This window comes from Rattus norvegicus, chromosome X (assembly GCF_036323735.1).
Source record: "Rattus norvegicus strain BN/NHsdMcwi chromosome X, GRCr8, whole genome shotgun sequence".
NCBI classification, from domain to species: domain Eukaryota; kingdom Metazoa; phylum Chordata; class Mammalia; order Rodentia; family Muridae; genus Rattus; species Rattus norvegicus.
This window is the reverse complement of record NC_086039.1, coordinates 145,269,303-145,292,898: the sequence shown is the minus strand read 5'-3', so window position 1 is coordinate 145,292,898 and position 23,596 is coordinate 145,269,303. Positions and strand designations below refer to the sequence as shown.

The window sequence follows — 23,596 nt, the reverse complement described above, 5'->3', positions numbered from 1 at the left end:
TTAAGGGAAAGGTTTATGTAGAAATTTTATTGGTGATTAGTTTCTGAATAAATTAATCATGGTTAGTGATTAGTTATCTGATATAACAGCAGATATGTTACTGTCCTTCCTACATGCTCCTCTCATTATTAGATACCCTGCTCTCCACTGGACTCTGCAGTGTCCGCACCAGCAAGAAGATGCCCATCAAATCTGGGCCCCAGACCTCACAACCTCAAGATTTCAACTCTAATAAATCTTTGTGTTTATAAACCACCTCTGAGACAGGTGGTGGTAGCACAAACCTTTATTCCCAACACTTGGGAGGCAAAGTCAGGCAGATCTCTGTGAGTTCCAAACTAGCCTGATCTATAGAAGTTCAGTTAATTAATAAAATCTCTGGTATTGAGGTACAGCAAAAACAAATAGGTCAAGGTGTCAATTGAATGAAAAATCAGGTCAATTATTCCACAAATATCATACCTCACCCTATCTACCTTTGCTGCAAAAAACACCAAACCCTTTTCTTCCTTTCCACTGCAAGAAAGTGTTGATGAACTTCCTCTTCAGTGTCTAGCCTCCTCTCTGTCCTTACTGTCACCCTGTAGGCCCACCTCACAATCCTGAAAGATCCCGTGTCTCTCCCACTTCAAATCATTTCCTGTTTTCTTTTCCTCCTTTCCTACCAATGAAACATAACACACACTGAAACAAAACTAGTTTTCACAAGGCATTTTATTATATTTTAATCAACAATTTCCAAACATTGTTATGTATGGGTATAATATTTGGTCTCTAAAGAAAAAACCACTTCCGCCTACGTTTTGGAAGGACAGATGAAGAGGATTCTGGGTTTGTGGATGACTCAGATAAAGACTCAGTACTACATGAAGTATTAGATTCTTCTGGGACCTCTTCTTTTGCCTTTTCTTGATTTTGTTTCTGGACCTTCTCTTTTGCTTTTTCTTGATTTTGTTTCTTTTTTGACTTCTGCCGGTAGTAAAAGACCAAGATGGTGCGTTTTCTTTTCTTTTCACCTTCCGAATTCTTTTCAAGCACTGATTTTATATTCTGCATTAGTTTGGGGAACTGCGAAGAGAAAGGCACAAGTTAAACCAGTTTCAAGCAAAGCATAGGGTCTACCTGATGATGGCTATAATAGGCTGGAGAACCAGTTTGTAGCAGTGAATGACATGAAAGGAGTAATAGGTGAGGAACTGGGGGGGCATGGCGAGAAACCTAAGAGAGTCTGACCTTTTCATGCACGGTTGTTTCCACACGATTAGAGCAAAGCCTTTCTGTCTGGCTTGTAGTGCTTTCTTCTTCAGTGGTAGTGATTGACTCATCATCAGAGTCAAGATCAGACAGTGTGTCAGAACTAGAATCGCTTATATTCTCACGACTGGTCATTCTGTAGCTCTAACAGCTACTGTTAACCTCAGGAGGCCTGACCTCTCTTATATAGCCTGCAAGACAATGAGAAGCCACACCCTTCAGCTTCGATTGGTTAACAAAAATTCCTCCAACCAATGGTTCGTTGGCTTGGCTTGGCTGTCACAAAGCTACTTTATCTACAAATTCTATGTACCAGGGAAGGGGACCGTTTCAATGAAGAATTTAAACTGTCTAGTTAGATAAAAGGCTCTTAAATAATCACCCTAAAGTAATTTCAGAGTCATCTTTAACTCTTCCCCGATGTTCTATGTCTCAAGGCCATATGATGCATTAAATTCGTCTAAGGGAATTTCAATAGTCACCAATTCACCTTTTAATAATAGTTTTTAACTCCTTGCAAATGTCCAGCATTTTATAACTATTTACGGCCTTTTAAAGTCATGTGTCCTTATTTCATTTATAGAAGAGTTGTGAGCTATCTCACTCCTCTCAAATATTTCACTATAACAGGTAGCTATTCACAGTGTATTATGTGGAACACATTTCCAGGAGATTTCCCTTTATCCAGTTAATATTCCTTCCAGAAAGCAGCATCAAATCAACCTCTTTTGGTCAATTAATTTTGGCAATTAATTCCTTGGCTTTGCTACAAAGCTCCCACAGATATTTCCCTATAATGCTACTATTACAAAAAAATGAAAGGTGTGTAGATATTATCAGTGTACAATAAAAAAAATCTTTTGGAGGTCTAGAAGTGGTGTGACATAAGAATTTCATATAGTGCATGTTCTTACTCAATATGAGTATCTAACCAATGTATTTCTATATTGACCACATTCTCAGGTTTTCTCTTGATCTGTCTGAAGAAAGGAAACAAACACTACCAATGGTAACATGAATTTTTTCCCCTTATAATATATATCTTGTATTAGAATTCATTCTCATGAGTCAATTCTTGGCTCATAAATAGTTTAGGTCATACACAAGATTTTGCACTGTTTTAAGAAAATCTCCTTTTTTAATACTTTTCTCACCAAACTCCGATTTGCTCAATTTGCAATTTAGATCTCATAGATACCATGAACCTTATCACCCTCAATGTCAAAGACGACTTTGGAAATACTATTGAGTAACCAATCTTAAAACAGAGACATTAGCATATATTCCGTTAGAATCAAGAAGATCATAAATCCTACACACTTTGTTGAAGAAGATAGAAGAGTCAGAACCAACGCTGTGGCATACTAAACGACCATATACCATGCATTGTTTGGCTTTGGATATGGATGAGAGACACAGTAAAAGAATTTGGGGCATGTCAGAAGTCGTAACAATAAAAAGGAAATAATTTTTCACAGCCTTCAGAAAGAAGTATAGGCCTTCTGATACCTTCTTATTGCCTGCATGGTGGTGGTGGTGGTAGTAGTAACTATTATTATTAATTATTATCATTGACTTATTACATTCTTATCAGTATTGTGGTAGCTATTTAGAAAAAAACTTAAGGCAAACAAAACACTTCATCTCCTACATTCACAAGGAGAACGTGGATAGAGAAAAGAAGGAAAATATCACCAAACATGATTTGGGTCAAGCATATGCTCTAGACAATTCAATTATTGATAAGCCTATTATACTGTTTAGAATAATAAAAAAAGACATTGAAGCTATGAAAACCTTATCAGGTATGGAGAAAATCAAATAAATTATTTTTATGTAGGATTTGAAAATTAATTAGTGTGAAATATAGAAAACTGAACCCTTAATTTATCTGTACCCAGGTAATGGATTTGATGCAGCTATTCCTAGAAAAGAGAACAGACTATCTTTGTAGAAAAGAGCATTTATAGAGATACTAATATGTGGTCCATTTACCAACTTAGAGTAGCTGAATGCAGTCCAAACTTCATAAATAATTGGATGAAAATTAAACATGACAAAATTATTAAACTTTTCATTTCCTTTTCACCATAATGAAATATGAGAAATGGAAGCATATATCTATATATTGAGAACAGACAAAGAAGATATCTTCTCTCTATATGTATCAAAAAACTTTCAAGGAAGGGACAGGGAGTTCATAGCCATTACAAATGTGACCTGAAGCACTTGCAGAGGAATTAAGAACATGTTTATAACTAATAGAAGGAAATACCAATTACAATTTTGACATGAATTCACTCAAACTTTTGCATGTATGAGAAGACATTATACTTTACATTAGCAACCATGAAAGCCTGGGTTCGATCCTAATCATGGAAATATATGTTAAGATAATACTATAATATTACAAATTTTATTTATGTGTCACTGATCTCAACAACCTGAAATGATACTGTGCCTCAATCCCCACAAAATATGTTTGTAATTTTAAACTAACTTATAATCAGTGTTATTATGGGAGATGTGAAGACTCATCTACTCTATGGTACATAAGAAACTAAGAGACTTGAGGAGTTGTACGAATTCCTTTTCTCAAATTACAAGACAGCTCACTCATATTAAACACATTCAAAATACCTAAGAAATAATATGATATGTTTGAATTACTGTTAAAAGTAAGAATGACCCTGATTTGAGCCAAGGAAATTTATTGGAATTGTTTACATATTTCCCTGAATCAATGTGAAGCTTTCAAATACTCAGTTCAGCCATTCAAACAACTACTATCAGACAATTCAAAACATAAACATGAACATTATTTCTCTTCTTTATAAGTGTCTGCTTAAATCCTTCATCCCCAAGAACTTATATTTCTGTGATTTTCTGATATAATTAATCCACGCATATCAATTTAAAAAATAGAATTATCCAGACATCTGATCTTTACCAAGGACCAGACACTTAGAAGGCTGAAGCAGAAAGGTTACTTGACTAAGAGTTCGGTAACAGTCTGGACTACACTGCCAGATCAGTATTTAAATCATAAAATCCAACTTGGTAAAAATCTATCCCCCGTTTAATTTTATTAACTCATTTCTCCTAAGAGGAATGTTTGCTAAAGTGAGGGCCACAGGACAATTTTTCAATATATTTAATATGGTTTTGACCTGCATTTTAGAATTTAAAACAAAATACAAACTGTAGAGAATTACAGAAAAAGTGAATGATTTATGCCCCTAGTCTTATGTTCTCAATCTATCTCCATTGTTTAAAGAAAATCAGACAGTAATTGAATAAAGATAATGATGACTTGAGGAACAACACAAGTCGTGAAGGCTATAAAGATAACTATGGGCAAGAGATCAAGACTCCCAAGGGTCTTTCTTGCATTGCTACTCTGTAGGAAGAGCATAGGCAGACCTAGATTCAAAACCTAGCCACTCTTTGCTTGTGTGATCTAGAGAAAATACTGAACTCTTTACGACTCCATGATCTTATCTGTGAAAGTGAGGCATAATAACTATCCCAGGACTTTGTCCCCAAAGTTAAAGGAGATCAGCTTACCAGAGTCAGTGAAAATATCTATCCCATCACTTGTAAGAAGTGGTTGCACATGTCAGTTTTTCTTTCCCTTTCTTTCTTTCTAAAGCGAAAACCTAATACAAAGACTCTTTCCTTATGCAAAAGCCTACCTACAAAGGTTGATGCATTTATATTTCCTGGGGTGAATTTTTGAATTTAGAAATACTTTTTTAGAAACTAATTTTTTATGCAAAAAAAATCACTGTCAGATTAACTGCTGCCTATAGAGCCTTTCTGCATATTTCTCTCAAGGTGGAGATTAAAATGTAGAATAGGAAGACATTTTGTAGCTAGCTCAGCTCTGAGAAACTGATTGAACTGGGATTTTCTGATTAGGTTGGTAACATAAAAATGTTATTTGGTAGACTATAACATCGCTGGTAGTAATTTTACACCGAGTTGAATTTAAAAGGCAAATAATAGTGTATGCTAACTGACTGAGCTGTGGCAGAAGTCTGAAACTGTGGGCTTTTAGGACTTTTGGATCCAATAGTCAGGAGAGAAAGGGAGGAGGGTCTCATAGCTATCCCCAGGAAAGTAAACTTGTCATAGGATTGACTGCTGTGCTAGCCAGCAGGTCTGCTAGGAACTATTAAGTTGTAGCAAGCTGACCTAGATACTACTGTAGAAATATAGGAAAAGAATAAAAAACACAAAATAATTCAAAACTGTGAAAACGTAGGCTCCTGAGGGGAAAAAGAGGAAGAAAATTTGCAGTATTGTAATCTTTGAACTCCATGAGAATATAGTCCCAAGCATACAATGTGCTCAATTTTGAATAAGAATCTCCTTAAGATGCCTAGACAAGCATGTTTGCTGTTTACACTCCTGCTCCCATCTCAGTCAGCTTTGTCTTTGGTATCCATTTTGTCACAATCAAATATTGTAAAACATTTGAAGAACTGACTATATTTTCTAGAATGTTAATAGGAGTTTTAATCTCTTACAAAATGAGTTAGTTTTATGAAGAAAATATTTCTGCCTGCAAAAATAACATAGATAATCATTTGAAGGATGTTATAAGCACTATTGAAAAGTTCAACAAGGGTTATTAAACTCTGTAATGCAATTTAAAGATACAACAGGCAGTCACAAAGTTATAAATCCACAGCCTAAAAAAGAGCTGTAATTCTTTCTCTAACTGCAGTTAGAGAAGAACAGACAAGCAGTGCAGAAGCAGCAGCATTTTACTAGGAGCATTTCTTTTTACCTGGTCTCTGATGCAAGATATTTTCCTGGGATCATTATGTATTTTTCAAAATGCCTTACTAATAACTGTCAATGGACAGGAGAAATGATTCTTAGCTATAAGTCATGTGTGCAGAATCAAGTGACTGTAATATTTTGCCCTAATATTTTGTGGTCCTATTTCATACTAGGCACGGATCCTGAAACCTATTTGAAGAAGATCAAGTTTCACAGTGGGCTACATGCAAAAAAAAAAAAAAAAAACGCAGTGCATTAAATAAAACCATAATACACTAAATTAATTAATTAATGTTATTTTCTTACCTTGATTGCTTTTAATAATTATTGGGTTTTCTTGGTGTGGGTAGTACCTGTATTCTTGTGGGTCTAAGCCAGTAGAATCTACACGGGCCAAGCTGAGAACATGCTTGAAGTCAAGGAGGAAGAGTGGAAAATAGGTTGCAGCATCAGGGATAAAATGGAGGCTGAAGCAAGAGGAAGCTGAAATTAAATAAAAAAACAGAGATGAATTAGCAGTTTATATTGAGGAAAAGGAATTTGCTTTGTGACTTGGAAGGTAAGCTGTAGAATGCAGTCTGGGCATGGGAAGGTGTCTGAACTGATAAATCTGGGGCTGAGTTAGCACATAGGCTTCTCTTTAGTCACTACTATTGTTTGAATATAATTTCTACCTATAAAAGTAATACTGAAATGCAATACCACTTTTAGGTGTGATTGGGTTATAAATATTGGCTTTCATTTTGTGATGAAATTGTGTATTTTATTAATGTGTTTACAGATTAAGAGGTTAATATTTTATCTCAAGAGTAGATCTGTAGGCTAGAATTACAGGAGGTATAACACTTTCCTAGTGTGGTCATTTGAACGATAATGTCACCCAAAGGTTCATATGCTTGAATGCTTGGTCCCAAGTTGGTAGAAGGATTAGGAAATGTTGCATTGTTGTAGGAGGTATGTCACTAGGTATGGGCTTTGACGTTTCAGAAGCCCATACCATTCACAGTTATTTTTCTCTCTCTTTGCCTCATGGTTGTTGTTTTAGTATGTGAGCTGTCGGCTGCTGCTTCAGTGCCATGCCTGCCTCATATCATGCTCCCTGACATGATGGTCGTGGACTCCACCCCTCTGAAAGTATTATCCCAATAAATTCATTTTATACAAGTTTCATTGGTTGTTGTGTCTTATCATAGCAGTGGAATGGTAAGACACCTAGCATGGCTTCTGATTTTGTGTTTTTATGGGATGCCTGTGTATGTGAATGTTTGTATCTCTACTTTTATGGGATTCTTGTCCTTTTACCCTGGTTCTTTTTTTTTCTGCTTGTTTGTTTTGTCCATTTCAATTTGTTTCTGTTTTATACTCATTAGATGCCCATTTAACAGTGAGAAACAGAAAGGGTATCACTCTGGATGGGATGGGGAATAGCGAGGAACTAAGATTAGTAGGGGAGGAGAAATCATAATCAGGATACATTGTGTGAAAAAACTATTTTTAATTTAAAAAAGGTATGGATCTTAGTGAGATCTAAAAGAACTTAATACAAGCCACTCAAACTATTCTTTTTAAATGCCTATATGGATAGAACAATAAATACACAAAGCTTAAAATACAGTCAAAGTCAAAAAGAGCATTCCAATCTCAAGTACTGTAATAGTCTCAAACCAGAATATTTGCATGTTGGAGTCAGTTGGGGATTATGATAAACAAATACTATTCAATAGTCTAAATAAATTCTATAACATAGTTAAGGCATTGAAGCTTCCTTCCAGACATATAATTATTCATTCTATAGAAAATAAAGTACCAGAGATGGTAGATAAAGCAAAGTATTTCCCGTAATAATCCCTCTTATAAAATCAGTGACCCATTTTGTCCTATCTCCAAAAAGCACAAAGTTAGGAAGGCAACAGACAATTTTACCACTAAGTTTTTTTTAACTTCATCACATACCGAAAGTGGCCACACATTTTGATTCTTTTTCTTATGGCCCATTATACATGTATGCTACTGATCAATAGTATCAATAGTATCACCAAATATTCTTTTGCTGTTTTCTTCTTTTGAGATAGGGTTTCATGTGTCCTGTTCTCAATAAACTGATAATCATAATTCAGCCTCTCAAAGTGTTTAATTTTGTCTTTTATTTTTAAATATCTACTGTATTATATATTGAACTTCATGAAGACACAAAATAAGTTTGATCTGCCATTAAATCTCTATTGCTAGCTTAAGGCATGGTTCTTAGCAGAGAACCTGTTTGAAAGTTTCTATTTTTTGTAATATGAAATGTATGTTCCAAATATGGGTATGTAGGAACAGAAGACTAGAGGATGAGAAGAAAGGAAGGTAATGAGTAATGAAACAAGAAAATAGAAGAAAGTGTATGGCTTGATAATTTCTTGATGGTACAATCAGTGATATGGATTAACTGATTGATAAGAGTTTGACCATTTAGTCTACAGCCAAAACTATTCATGTAACTCTGCATAGATTTGTAAGTTCTATTTAAAATTACATATTTAGAATGAATTATAATTTGTAAATAGTTTGCAAACATTTGGAGCAGTTTTGATGCAGAGTCATTCTGGACATTTTTCCTAGCCATCCATTGACAACTCATTGCCAAGGCCTGCATCAGTGTTGTTTCTTGATAACAGTTGAATCTGCTTTCTTAAGCTTCCACCATGGAGAATTTTGCCTGTGGTGCAATGGTTTCCCCTTGTCACATCTTAAATAATTTCCTTACAGATCTCATGACTTTGTGACTCATTCAATCCAATTTCCAACAGTGCTTCAAACTATAACATTGCACAAGACAATTAAATAGAGGTTTACTGTTGCTTAAATGTCATCACTGGTCCTTCACCTTGGACAAGATAAAAGCTCTTCACATGTTCCACAGCTGTGAGTTACTCTCAGAGTCTTACCTTCCAGTCTCCTTTTCTTCTCCCCTCTGATCACTGTGTTTGATTTTAAAATTGTTCCATTCTTTCTTGACATGAAACTCCCATGCACACTGGTTACTTCCTCTAGAATATTCACATATACCTATGCTTTTTTTTTGCTTGTTTATTTGTTTCTTCACTTGTTTGTTTCTTCGCTTGTTTTTTTTTTCTTTGCTTGTTTTTACTAATATTGTAGACATGAACTCACCTAACATTTCTTTACCAAATTTCCTCAACCAGGATTCTTTATTAGTCATTGATGAGGTTTATTTCTAACATGGACCATGAGGCAATATCCTTTATCTTAATAAAACTAATCCTATACTGAAATTACATACTTGCTATTGAAATAGTTTCTTTAATGGTTACTTGCCTGTTAAGTGGGAAAAGATCTATGAGAACTATGATTGATTTTGTGTAACACTGTATGAATAAGTTTTAGTATAATGTGATCTGGAGAATTGATAATCAATACATAGTGTTGAAATAGTAAAACCTACACTGAAGAATATACTCAATGCATGCTTTTTTAATGTTCTCATAACCAGAGGGAATATTTTCAGAAACCTATTTCTAACACAAAGTGACATGATAATTTAGTTAACTTCTCAACACTTACATGTAGCATCAGTATTTAACTTGATGACAATTTTTTTTATGAAAATATATTGAAACACTGGGCTATTTATAGCCTTGTAATAAAATCAAATTAATATCTTTGAATCTTGATCTCATCATCAAATCACCTTTTATTTGAATAATGAAATGGTTTTTAAATTCTGGTTATAAATATATACCTATGGGAGAATTGTACAAAAATCTGTTTAAATTATATTATATATTCATTATATGCATACATATGTGTGTATTATGTATTTACTAATGTATTTAATAGTATTTGCTAATTTTTTTGATAGAAAATATGCTGGGGGTCTGTTTCCACATTGAGAAGCATTTAGTCAGTCTTGATAGGACAGCCGCAAATCATTTGAATTTTTGTTATTTAAATATCTTGACCTCTCAGGTCACAGTGTTCAAAAGTTATTTACTTTATATAATTACATGTTTAATTACTCCTTGCTAAGTAGCTGGAAACACGATTGGTTAGTGCTTATAGGATAAAAGGAAATAACACTACTTGAGCTAAGTGAGGAGCGACCCTGGAAAGCTAATGCACATTAAATTTACAGGGAGGATGTTCAGATTATAAAAGTTATATTATTCAATATAAAGACAAAATAAATTATGGGAAAGTGGTGAGCTCTTTAAATTTAAAATAAAACTGTCAAAAAAGGAGACTAAGAAGACATCGGTTTAAAGCATATGTGTTCTGTCAGTACTCAGGAACTCATTTTGTGACATAAGATTTCAAACTTTCATTCATTTGACTTTGAAACAGTTCTTTTTATCTTGAAAGGCTTTACTTTAAAGGATAAAACTCACTTATAACAACCCCTCTCTCTTTCGTCATATATCTTCTGACCCATCTTTCAAAAAAAGTGTTCATGATACCTTTCTATTAAAAATCTTTAAAGGCTTTCCTATAACCTTTCAAATTAATTTGAAAAATTTGGACAGGCATTTGTTTTAAAAAATGTTTCAAGGCCTACCCCTTGCAAAGTTCTTGCTCTCTTACACTCAAATAGATATGAATGAAGAGGTTTGTGAGGCTTAAAAATACTTTTTGTTGTTTCTTGTTTCTATGCTTCTGTGCATATGCTGGGAATATTGTCTCTCCACCTAATATTCAGCAAAGGGCCACTTTAAGCAATAAACTTTTTTATTTCCTCTAGAAAGTCTTCCACGTACTTCCTTTCTGGGTAAAGTACTGCCAAGATACTTTTTTGTCAAAAATAAAAATAAATACACAATATTTCTTTAAGCACAAGGAAAAATAATTGACGAAGAGAGCAAAAGTAAAAACTGTATATAAAATTGGATAATGTGATTTTACAGTAGAGCAGAAAGGGATATCTATGTCATCTACACAGTCAGATTGTCCATAACATAAGCTATCCCCACAGGGGAAGAAAGCCATGTTGACAGTGTTGAAAACTTTTGGAAAGCCACTCCATAGAGTAAATTACAGGTCATATCAGCAGGGAAGCGGGGCAGTAATTTCCTCCAAGGAACTGGTCACTCAATCGAGTAGACTAAAGATATTGAAAGCTTTTCTATTGTATATGTACTTCATATATATTGAAGTTTATAAATGAACTGATAATATTCTAATATCCTTTCTTCAGGAAATTGACCTTGAATTGGAAGGTTTGCTCATCCCATTTGCAGTCCACTCATACCATTTACAGAAAGAAGCCTGACATGTAAGTCAGGCTCTAGCTCTGGCATGAATTATTCACTATAAGTATGTAGTAATATTTTATTGCTTGATTTGGGTGACATAATTTCTGTGTGTGAGAGAGCACATGATATAGGAATAAAGATGGCAGCTTCCCAAGCTTTATGCAATAAGAAATTCAATGGCTGGTGAAGTGAGTCTCTGTAGGATAGCTCTAATACTATTTATGAGAAAAGAGCTGCAAAGATCTGGGTCTTGGGGAAATCTGTTGCACTTGAGTGAGACCATGCTTACTCTGTAAAAGCAGGAGAAATACTGATTTGTGGTCCTGAAAGGTGAAAGAAGCCCAGGACTATGGTGGGTGGAAGAAGCAGTAGTTTCTAGAGAAGTTGAACCATAATAAATCAAACTATCAGTCAGCCATGGGACAGTTGAACCGTCATGATTTGAACCATTAACAGTGCTATCTGGTGTTTGGCTATGGCAGATCGAACAGTTAGTGGATCTCAGGCAATTGGTCTCTATTTAGCACGTGAAATTGTTAGAAGACCATGGGCAGTTAAACTGTGGTGAGTAGAAACATTGACAACTTATATGACGGTGAGCTATAGCCGGTGAGTTCCAGGCAGTTGGACTATATTTAGTATGTGAAACTAAGTTGGCAGGCTGTGAACTGTAATGAACAGAATCACTGAGTCTTTATGGTAGCTGAACTATGGCAGGTGGAACCATTCCTAGTAGGTTCCAAGCAGTTGGATTATTTTTAGCAAGAAACTTCTAGCTGGACAGGGACAGTTGAACTGTGGTGGATGGAATCACTGAAAGTCTTTATGGTAGTTGAAATATGGCAGGTGGAACCGTTAATAGGTTGCAGGCAGTTGGACTATTTTTAGCAGGAAACTGTTAGCCAGACAAGGACAGTTGAACTGAGGGAGTTTAATCATTAGCACATCATCTAGTGATTGGCCTATTGTGGGTCAAACAGGCCATGTTGGATGATGGTGAACAAAACTGCAGGATTATCTGGTGGTTAGGCAAAAGTGAGAAATAATGGTTTATAAACCACTATGCATGTGGATTATTTGCGTGTGAAAGGGTTGTTGAACTGTTAGAAATCCATCAGGGAATGATGAATAAAAAGGGACAGGCATAACAATTTGAATCCATTGGGCTCTAGGCTTTTTACACTTGAGAATCATGTCACATCTTGTCACTGAGATTATATGTTCATTGGACATTTAGACATGTCCTATGCATACAGTATGAAAAAACACTACAATTAACATTTTTCTTCATTCTTTTAAAAATGATGGGGGAAAAACATTTTACCACAACCAAAAATTAGCACAACTTTTGCTACCCTTGGGCATTATAGATGGAAAGACATTGTTAAGATATAATAAAGGGAAAAACCCACACATCTTATGAATGTGCGTTTATTTAAAACAAAAGTGTCCTTTGAATGTGAATCCATTTTTTTTATTAACTTGAGTATTTCTTATTTACATTTCGAATGTTATTCCCTTTCCCGGTTTCCGGGCAAACATCCCCCTCCCCCTCCCCTTCTTTATGGGTGTTCCCCTCCCCACCCTCCCCCCATTGCCGCCCTCCCCCCAACAATCACGTGCACTGGGGGTTCAGTCTTAGCAGGACCCAGGGCTTCCCCTTCCACTGGTGATCCATTTTGAAATGGAGTTGTTAGACCACCTCTAGAGGAGACTTCAGGAGTGACAATTATTGATATTTGTTTAGTGGGTTGGAAAACAAATTTTGGTAGAGTCAGAAAAGAAGAAAGGGGGGTCCAGTCCAACACTAGTCACATAAAGAAAGCATTTTTCTGTATTATAAAAATTGTAGTGTGTATAGATTACTCCTTATTAATACACACACACATATATTTGTGTATATATATAATTGGCAAATATTAAGTTCTTTATCTAATCTTAATATATTACGATATATGGAAGGACTTAATGTACTTTAAATCAGAGTGGTAAAGCCATATATTCTACAGATCTGGTTAAAATTCAATAAAATATTTAGGTGGAAAGGGAAATAATAAAATCTCTTTCAAATTGTATCATTGCATTTGTGTCCTGAAAATGGAGACAGTGTCAAACCAATGGGCTTATATTAAGGAAAGGGAACTACTGTCCTGTTTTTTTAACTCTGCAGTGTACACACTGTATATAAAGGATAAAGAATCCTAACTTAAAACATGTAATCTTTCCAGATGTCAAAGTTGCTGCCAGTGTATGATAGAACTGAGCTAGGAAAACAATATGCATATACAGCCTATGTTAAAATTTCTAGGAAAGATCATTTTCTGGAAACTTGAACACTGTAGCCTACAGGATTGGTGGAGAAAAGAATTTTTATATCACAAAGCTCATATTTTGTAGATACTTTAAAATTATTATTTTGGTTATTTATGTGGCCTATTGAAGACTTCTATGAAAAACTGTCATAACTTGAAACTTCTAATAATATGCAATGCATGTTAAATGTTGCCCGGACCTACAGCGGTTCAGAGGACACCTGGGAGGAGACAAAAGAATGGGGGATAGGAGGTGAAAAGAAGGAGAGCAAGTCCATTGCCTGATCAAGCTCTCAAATTTTATTTCTTGTCAGTGGCTTATAAAGACAAGCAAGCAGGAAGGCCAGGCAGGGCCCAAGATCAATTCACTAAGGTCATCACCCTCACATTGTTCTTGTGTTTCCTGTAACCCTAAACTGCAAATTGCAGGTATGCTGATAAGAACAGATAACTGACTCGGTTTCTCAGCAGGTGTAAGTGGGCTTGACATTCCTGAAACATTCCTGAGAAGGAAGGTGTGAAGTGGGCTTGGCTCCCTTTTTTGGTTTAAATTCATGTGAAATATTGCCTTTGGAGGAATAGAATTCTAAAACTACATTTGTGATCAGTATGATAATATCTGCATTTGTTGAGTAATTTGGAGGTGGTCTGAAAAAAAATCTATCACAAAGAATATATCCAAGTGCATTTGTACTTGGACATTTTTAAATAACATTTATTTATGTGCTTTCTATACTCTGAGTGTGTGTGCAGTGTACATGTAGTGCAAAATGTGTGTAAAATTAGCAATACCTTCTCTGTAGATGGTAAGAGGTTGCATACTAAACTAGCACATCACTGAAGTTGATAGACAGCTTACTTGGTGCAAATGATTTTTATGTGGAGCTCTTCAACCATCACTAAGTTACATGTGCTTTTACTTGGCCATTGCTTTGAAAGCAGAGACAAGAAAATGCAGAGGGGATGGTTCATGACGAAAATGATGACTTATTGTTAAAATGATTGTACTTAAAGATACCTAAGTTTATAATCAGTATTACATCTGAAAATTTACTTGCAAGTTCTAACATCATAGCAGACAAAGTCTTGTGTGGAATTTCTACTCTTGAATATTTAGGAATGATTGATATATTTGAACATGGAGCTAGTAAAATAAAATTTTGCATAAGTAGACTTATAAAAAACTAACCAGAAACAAGACATTGTGGTACATAGCTTTAATCCTAATACTCAAGTAGCAGAGGCAAATAGACCTGTGAATTCAAGCCCAACTTGGACTACATAGTGAGTTCTAGGCAGCCAGAGCTATATAGTAAGCCCTTATCTCAGAAAGAATGACACCACAATGAAGCTATAGGTAAATACTATGTTTAGAAATGAAATATTTACAACATATTTTTGAACACTGTATTCTTCGTTGTTAATTGTGTGAGAAAGATGGCATGAAGAAAGTTCAATAGCGTTTTGCCCCTATGTGATAGAAAATTTCAACTCATAAATTGGCTTATATTTGTGTGAATGCCATTTGGTTTTGTATATACATGCATAAATACATACCAACACATACATATATGAGCACATGAGTTAAAATGTGCAATATCTTGCCTCAAGTTATTGATGACATTACCCCTGCAATAAATTGCATAAAATGCAACTTATTGTATGTTGACTCGCATCCTGTCATGAATTAGGTAACAAAAGACATGATGGAGGTCTAAGAACAAGCATATTCATAAAGAGGGCAATTACCAGCTGTGGATAATTCCAAGAGATTTCTATTATTGTCCAATGAACAATAACTAACAATTTCTTCATTCACTTACTGTGCCAACATTTGGCAAACACTACTCTGTAACACTTTTCTGTAACAACATTGACTTCTCTTCAGCTATTTCATTTAGCATAATGTTTTTAAGGATTATATATGTGGTAATGTGCATAAGAGATTCCTTCAACATTATGTAATAAATTATTCTTTTGCATTGACATGCCCCATTTTGCTTATTCAATCAGTAGTTAAGGATAATTTGCGTAATTTCTACCTTCTTTTTACTATTAATACCGATAATATAAACATGAATGCCTTTACATGTGAAACTGTTTTATAAATGCCCCTATCATCTATAGATTTAGAATGTATCTTTAATTCATCCATTTTTCACTAGTCTGATTGCCAGTATCTTAGAAGAGATAATGGCTTTTCCCACATCATTCACCTTAAAAGTTGAAATTAACAGCAATGATTTGATTTCTCATGATTCCCATCATTTACCTTTTTAACCACAATTACCCCTGAAAACCATCCTCCTCTTACTGTTTTCTTTCTTCCAGCTGCATTGACTTTCACATTTTTTATTCCATGAACACCCAAGGTCTTTCATGTCATTTTCTCCCTTCCATATTTTTCTTCTAGCAGCAAATTTCTCTTCCCCAGGACATTGCTTTTCAAGCCATGGTCTCAATTAAGACAAATTTTATATTCCTAGAAACAGGCACTAATATGTAGAAAACTGAGTATGAGGAAAAATAAGAAAAAATATTGACAATATTTTAATCATGGTACAAAAATATAATAATAATAATAGAGCTGAGATTTGCATTATAATTCTTCCTTTTTAATAGAAAGAGAATACTATGTTTACGATCATTTTTCTTTCACAGATATGGCTTCATGCTTTGCCTGGGAATTTGAATCACAGAGAGGCAATTCTATGTTGTTAAAGTTTTTGATAGTCTATTGACAGGCTGATTGGCAAAGTTAGTTAGTGATGTGGGTTCCTTCTTTGTATTTGAATTGAAATGGAATTTAATTTAAATGTCATCCAAAATAAATTTTTTAAAAGAAGAACAACTTGTAATGATCTTATTTTGGCACATTGTAATTACATCTTTCATATTACTCCTTCCTTTCAATCTTTGTACAGGTAGAAAAGTGTAATTTGTAAGTTTCCATCTTTTAAATGAGCATGCAGCAATCACAGAGGAAGTAAAAAGTTGAGTCAAAGAAGTAGCCAACTTCTATTCACAAGAAAACGTATCCCTAGTCTATGATATTACTATCTCACTGCTCCTTCTACGGGATCAGAACAGCAGTGGTGTAAATGGAAAATAATCTGTATGATCAAGGGCTGTGGGGCATGTTTAGACTCTTTTAACGTATCGTGTACAGTTCTATCTCATGACATAGTCTTGCAGGGAAAGTGGTTCCAACATACTCTCGAGACATACATATTTTATAACTAACACTAAGAGAATAAGCCACGAAATTTGTAGTAGCTAAGGAATAATTTTGAGGATCATCTTAGAATGAAATTTCTTCAGCATGGTAGTCATTAATCCTAATTTATAAAACATAACTTACATCGACTCCCTTTCTGCCATAAAATAAGTAATACGCAAATAGGTCTGGAATAACATTGATGAAGACAGAGAGGATACGGCAATAGTTATCAGATTTTTATATAGCAAGAGTTATGAAACTTGTATTTTTACATTTGTCTATTATATTCCGAGCTGTGTGAAAAACCAGATTTTCAGAATAATCACCAAGTCGTGAGTGATTGCTGTTCACATTACTGTAATGACAACTGAGACTAAAGTAGCTATAGTTTGTTGCCAAGTGTCACAAATGAGAGAGTTGGAAGAGAATGAGACCCAGATGTTACCTACTGCATTTTACGTCATCCCCCAGGCCCCACTTCCCATTTCATGTGTGATGAGAGAGATGAGCAATCTAACTGTTTATAGCAGGGAGGTTTTGTGCATATGGACTTGCAGAGATTATAGCACCCTTAAGTATAAGGAGAAAGCCAACCAGAAAGGGCTTGGAGAGGCTAGTATTACCCAAGAGCACAAAAAATCTACTGAACTTCTTCCTACTGTCATTTGAAAAATGCATCCATTTTTGACATTTTAACAATTATCAGTCATGTGCTCACTGGGAAAGCCAAAATCCATATTACTTACCCCCCTCCAATCTTTCTCATGTTTCTTTGAAATACAATCTCTCTCCTCTCACCCAGAGGTAATCATTGATCTACTTTGCCTTAATAGATTACATTCAATTTTCACGTTCTCTTAGATAAGGCCATACATTCCAGCTTCTTTTCTTTATCTTTTGTTTACTTTATCTAAGTGTTGACTATCTCAGTGATGTTTATCCATCAGAACCACACTGTCTTGATTAACATAGTATCATGTTAGTGGATCTTTCAGTTCTGAATATGTCCTGGTTAGAAAAGGAAATATATTTTCCAACTGTCATTCCTCAGCTTGTAAGTATGAAATAAGTACATCTACCTTTGGACTGTATTGTATTAGATGTTTGACTTTAAAAATTGGTTTTGAGTTGCTAGCATGAGTTTTATTAAAAAATGCTTTAATGAAGTTTGGTTTGTGATTAAGATAGAATTTCTAATAACTTCCGAAATGTCCTAAAACATGCTTCTGCCATTTGGTGCTATGTATTTATTTAAAGTGGCACTTTCAGTGTTGAACATAAAATAAAAAATATTAATTATCTATATAACATATTGAATATGCTCTTCATTTTCAATACTGATGGTACTCTCAATTATCAAGATAATAGTTAATACTTTTTGTAATAAAAACCAATCCATCTCCTTTGTATTCAAATTTTCTTTAATATGATATATATACATACATATATATATATATGTATGTATATATATGAACCTGTCCACATTCATTTTACTGGCCTGGAGCTTATCAAGCTAGTTTGGTGAGCCAATGATCCCCAGCACTCTGCTTGTGTCTACTTAGCACAGGATATCACATTTAGGTTTGATTTGGTTTGTTTTTTAATGTGGACTCTCGGAATCAAACTCTAAAATAATTTATGATTTATTATCTGTGTTTGATTTGTTTATCTTTTTTATAGTCCTAATTCTAATCCTAATACCTAAATCATACCTGGGGTAAAATGAGCCTACAAGTGGAAAAACTTAAGAAGCTCTGTTGTGAAAGACAACCTGTTCCTTGCTTTTCACACATACAGAGGTTACCTGTGTTTCTTGTTTGATAGACGTCTCTTTTTTCAACAATTACACTAATCTGAGCTCTGTTGCAATTCCTGCATTTCTTTCTCTTACTGTTTTGACTACATTCTAACCCTTGTAAGTGCCTTTTGGCTTGCCATGGGCTTGTAGTCCATGATACTTTTCCCAATCTCAAGATATTTAAACTGCATATTTATATCCTCTTTGCCATAAAAGATAACATAGTCCTGAAGTTTAGGATTTACATATCTTTGGAGGCAACATTACCCCTTCCATTCTACATAATTCCAGTTTCATTTAATAAATTTAGAATTAAATTCCACTATTTTTACTTCTGTGGTAATGAATACAAAGTTTTGGATTATTACTACAACTATCTTTTGTTACTTTTTTTTTCATTTTCAATTATTCTCTCATATGTTCCATCCAGACTGAAGTTTCCCCTCCTTCCAATTTCCCCAGTCTCTCCTTCCTGAGTCAGTTCCCCTTTCCTCCAGATCCACCCCCTTTCACCTCCCTTCAGAAAACAGCAGGTCTTCCAGGGACATCAAGCAAATAAGGCACAACAAGCTACAAGAAAACCAAGCACATATTCTAACATTCAGGCTGGATAAGGGAACTCGGTAGGAGGAAAAGGGTCCCAAAAGAAGGCAAAAGAATCAGAGACAGCCCCCACACCACTGTTAGGAATCCCACAAAAACACCAAACTTCCAAACCATAATGTATATGCCAAAGACCTAGGTCAGACCATACAGGCTCTCTGATCTCTGTGAGGCCCAGTGAGTTAATTCTGTGGGACAAGTCCTTGTGACATCATTGATCCCCCTGGCTCCTCCAATCTTTTCTCTGAAGAAATCTCTGAGGTTCTCCTAATACTTAGCTATGGGATTCTGCACTTATTCCCATCAGTTGCTAGATGAACTCTCTCTAAGGATAGTTGATGACAATTAAGCTAGGCTCTGATCCAAGCACACTCTGCACACATAACAAACTGTAGGCTGGAGGTTTTGTGGCTGGGTTGGTGTCCCAATCCCTCCACATGAGGCCTTACCTGGTTACCAAAGAGGATCTGTTCAGGCCATGTGTCTCCCATAACTAAGAATCTTCGCTAATAACACCCTTGTAGATGCCATGAAAATTACATTGCATTAGGTTTCTGCCTTGCTCTCAAATTGTTCCCCAGTTCTAGTCATCTCTCCCAGTATTCTCTCCTTCTAACCCCTACCATCTAATTCCTCCCGTTCCCCAGTCACCCCCAAATTCTATTCTATTTTCCATACCCAAGAAGATTCTTGTGTCTTCTCCTTAAGCTGTTTTTGCTACTCAGTCTCTCTGGGTCTCTGGATGGTAGTATGGTTATCATTTACTTTAGAGGTAATATCCACTTACTAGTAAATGCATACTGCATTTGCCATTCTGGGTCTTCGCTCAGGGTGATTTGTTTTCAGGTTCTATACATTTGCCAAGGAAATTTTATTATTTTTTAAACAACTGAGTAATACCCCATTGTGTAAATGTATATTTATTTCTTATCCATATTTTAGCTGAGAAACATGTAGGTTGTTTCTAATTTCTGGCTATGAATAAAGAGGCTATCAACATAGTTAAGCAAGTGTCTTTATGGTAGGATGGAGCATCCTTTGGGAATATGCTCAGGAGTAGTATGGCTGGGTCTTGAGGTATTGCCTGAGAAACCTCCATATTGATTTCTAAAATGGTTGTACAAGTTTACTTTCCTGCTGCCAATGGAGGGGGGTTTCCCTGGCTCCACATCTTCACCAACATGAGCTGTCCCTTGTATTTTGTTTTCAGTCATTCTGGCAGGTATAGGATGGGATTACAAAGTTATTTTGATTAGAATTTCCCTTGATGATTAAGGTTATTAAACGTGTTTTAAGTGTTTCTCAAGCATTTAATATTCCTCTGTTGAGATGTCTACCCTATCTTTTAATTGTGTTACTTGGTTCATTGATGTTTAGTTTCTTGAGTTATTTATATATTTTGGAAATTGGCCTTCTATCAGATGTGGGGTTGTGACAATCTTTTCTCTTTCTGTAGACTTCCATTTTGTCCTATTGAAAGTGTTCTTTGCCTTACAGAAGCTCTTCAGTTTTACAAACTCCCATTTATTAGTTGTCTCTTAGTTCCTGTCTTACTGGTATTCTTTAAGGAAGTTATTTTATATACGAAATTGTTCAAAGATGTTATTTTCTCTTCTTTCAGATTTAGTATATCTGGTTTTACATGGAAGTCTTTGATCCTCTTTGACTTGCATTTACTGTAGGGAGATAGATATAAATCTATTTGCATTCTTTTACATACAAATATTCAGTTAGACCAACAACTTAAGTGTTAATTTTTAATTCTTTTGCTGAAAATTGTGTGCTTTCTGTTGACTCCTCTGTGTTTGACTTAGGCTATACTCATACCTTTCTGCTTTGTAATTTTTTTCACTTTCTAGTCTTTAGAATATATTATACCGTTCTTCCAAATACCTGTTTCATGAACTAGAACAAGTCACCTTAAGTAAACATTTTTGGTTCCTTTAATAGGACTGTGTTAAAAGGTCCCAGAACCAACTGAAAGAACTTAAAGTAGTAAAATTTGGGGGAAAATTATGAAGAAATAATTTGTAATAAATACCTGAGCATCCACAATGTATATGTGTATATATAAAACTCTCTCTCTCTCTCTCTCTCTCTCTCACACACACACACACACACACACACACACACACACACACACACACAGACACAACACACACAAACACACACATCTCACATGACAGGGCTAAATGGGTCACTTTATTGGAAAATATTAGAAATCAAGATATATGGTGCTAGGTTTGCTCCTTGATTATGACTGTTTGAGTCTTCTCTGTAGAAATTGGAAGAAAATATACATATGTGTAGTAAATTATACCCTTAATATTATCTATGAATATTTCTCTATATAACTGCCATTATCCATGTTAACTAAAACGTGAGCTGTATATATGGAATTCAAGTTAAATTACTTTAGCATTCTGCCTTTTTGTGTCTACAACCTTCCATGCCAGCAGTGAGAAGCAGTCCTCCTATAATCTATCATCTCTTTGCTCAGTTCAGTTCGTTTTTTTTCCAGAATTATTCAGTCCTATCTCCATGGGTTTGAAATAATGTTAACCAAGAATATGTAGCATTTGTAGAAACTGCCTTTATGTTTGGTTTTCTAGTCTCCAATTATTCTCAAAAATTTTTATGCTCCTGTTGGTATAATTGATTATGTGTGTAATAGATTTTGATAACATTATTTGGATCTATATTTTCTGTTTGCTTCAATTTAAATAGGTTCTATGTGTTTTCTTCAGCAGTATAATGGCAATTTAATCTACTTAGTTGTCATTTAAAAATATATGTTTACCTCCAAATTCCCATATTTTTTTCTTCCACCCCTCTCCATAAATGTATCTGTTTTTATTTAAAATGTAACTCAGGTGACAGTGGATGCTGACAAAGATATGTAGAAATATGAACACTCCTCCATTGTTGGTGGGGTTGTAAGCTGGTACAACTACTCTGAAAATCAGTCTGGAGGTTCCTCAGAAAATTGGACATTGTATTACCTGAGGACCCAGCTATTACCAATCCTGTGCATATACCCAAAAGATACTCCAATGTATAATAAGGAGACATGCTCCACTATGTTCATAGCCTTATTTATAGTAGCCAGAAGCTGGAAGAACCAAGATGTCCCTCAACAGGGGAAAGGATACAGAAAATGTGGAACACAATGGAGTACTACTCAGCTATTAAAAACAATGGCAGGAAACCGGGAAAGGGAATAACATTTGAAATGTAATAATAAATTTGAAATGAAAATAAAGAAATATATCCAACAAAAAAGAAACACTGATATAACAGAATATATATTATATGTAATTTCAGTTATGTCAGGGTAAACACATTCATTAGTTTGTATAAGGCAGAGCCCAACTGATAGATTTTTATGACTTTCTAACTTGCTTTATATATTTTTATTTTTAAACACATTAAAGACTTAATTAATAAAAAACAATGACTTCATGAAATTCTTAGGCAAGTGGATGGAATTAGAAAATATCATCCTGAGTGAGGTAACACAGCCACAAAAGAACATGAATGGTATGTACTCACTGATAAGTGGATATTAGCCCAAAAGCTCACAATACCCAAGATACAATTTACAGATCACATGAAGCTCAAGAAGAAGAAAGACTGAAATGCAGATGCTTCAGTCCTTCTTAAAAGGGGGAAATATGGAGACAAAGTATGGAGCAGAGACTGAAGAAAGGCCGTCCAGAGACTGCCACACATGGGGATCTATCCCATATACAGACACCAAAGCCATATACTATTGAGGATGCTGAGAAGTCCTTGCTGACAGGAACCTGATATAGCTGTCTCCTGAGAGGCTCTGCCAGAGGCAGATGCTTGTAACCAAACCATTGAACTGCGCACGTGGTCACCAATGGAGGAGTTAGAGATAGGACTGTGGTAGCAGAGGGGGTTTGCAACCTCATATAAAGAACAACAATATCAACTAATCAGACAGCCCAGAGCTCCCAGGGACTAAACCACCAACCACACATAGAGGGACCCATGGTTCCAGCTTCATATGTAGCATAGGATGACTTTTAGGGCATCAATGGGAGGAGAGGCCCTTTGTCCTGTGAAGGCTCAATGCCCCAGTGTAGGGGAATACCCATACAGGGAGGCAAGAGGCGTGGGTGGATGAGGCAACACCCTCATGGAAGCAAGGGTTGGGGGAATGGAATAAGGGGTTTCTGGAGGGGAAACCAGAAAGGGGATAAAATTTGAATTGTAGATAAAGAAAATATCCAATAAAAAAATGAAAAACATGTAGAATATATTAACATGTCAAGCAACAAGTTAGAATTACTTTTGAGATAATTTCCTTGTTTCTGATTTTTCTGTTTTATTTTGTATT

The 23,596-nt window shown here is 35.2% G+C and overlaps 1 protein-coding gene across 2 annotated transcripts in view; it reads right to left on the bottom strand.

Moving 5' to 3' along the window:
* Nucleotides 1-696: 696 nt before the first annotated feature.
* Spanxn4l (SPANX family, member N4 like) overlaps nucleotides 697-23,596 on the bottom strand; it is a 61,656-nt gene continuing 38,756 nt past the window's right edge. The window contains exons 4-6 of one of the 2 annotated variants that reach the window (XR_010061287.1): nucleotides 6,352-6,528; nucleotides 1,234-1,445; nucleotides 697-1,068 (exon numbers count right to left, since the gene is read on the bottom strand). Coding sequence is in view for 1 of the 2 variants with exons in the window: in XM_039100222.2 (XP_038956150.1) it covers nucleotides 775-1,068; nucleotides 1,234-1,389 (450 nt within the window). In the remaining variant the exon portion in view is untranslated. Of the gene's footprint in view, nucleotides 1,069-1,233; nucleotides 1,821-6,351; nucleotides 6,529-23,596 lie in introns of those variants that run through there. The other variant, XM_039100222.2, reaches the window with a different exon arrangement.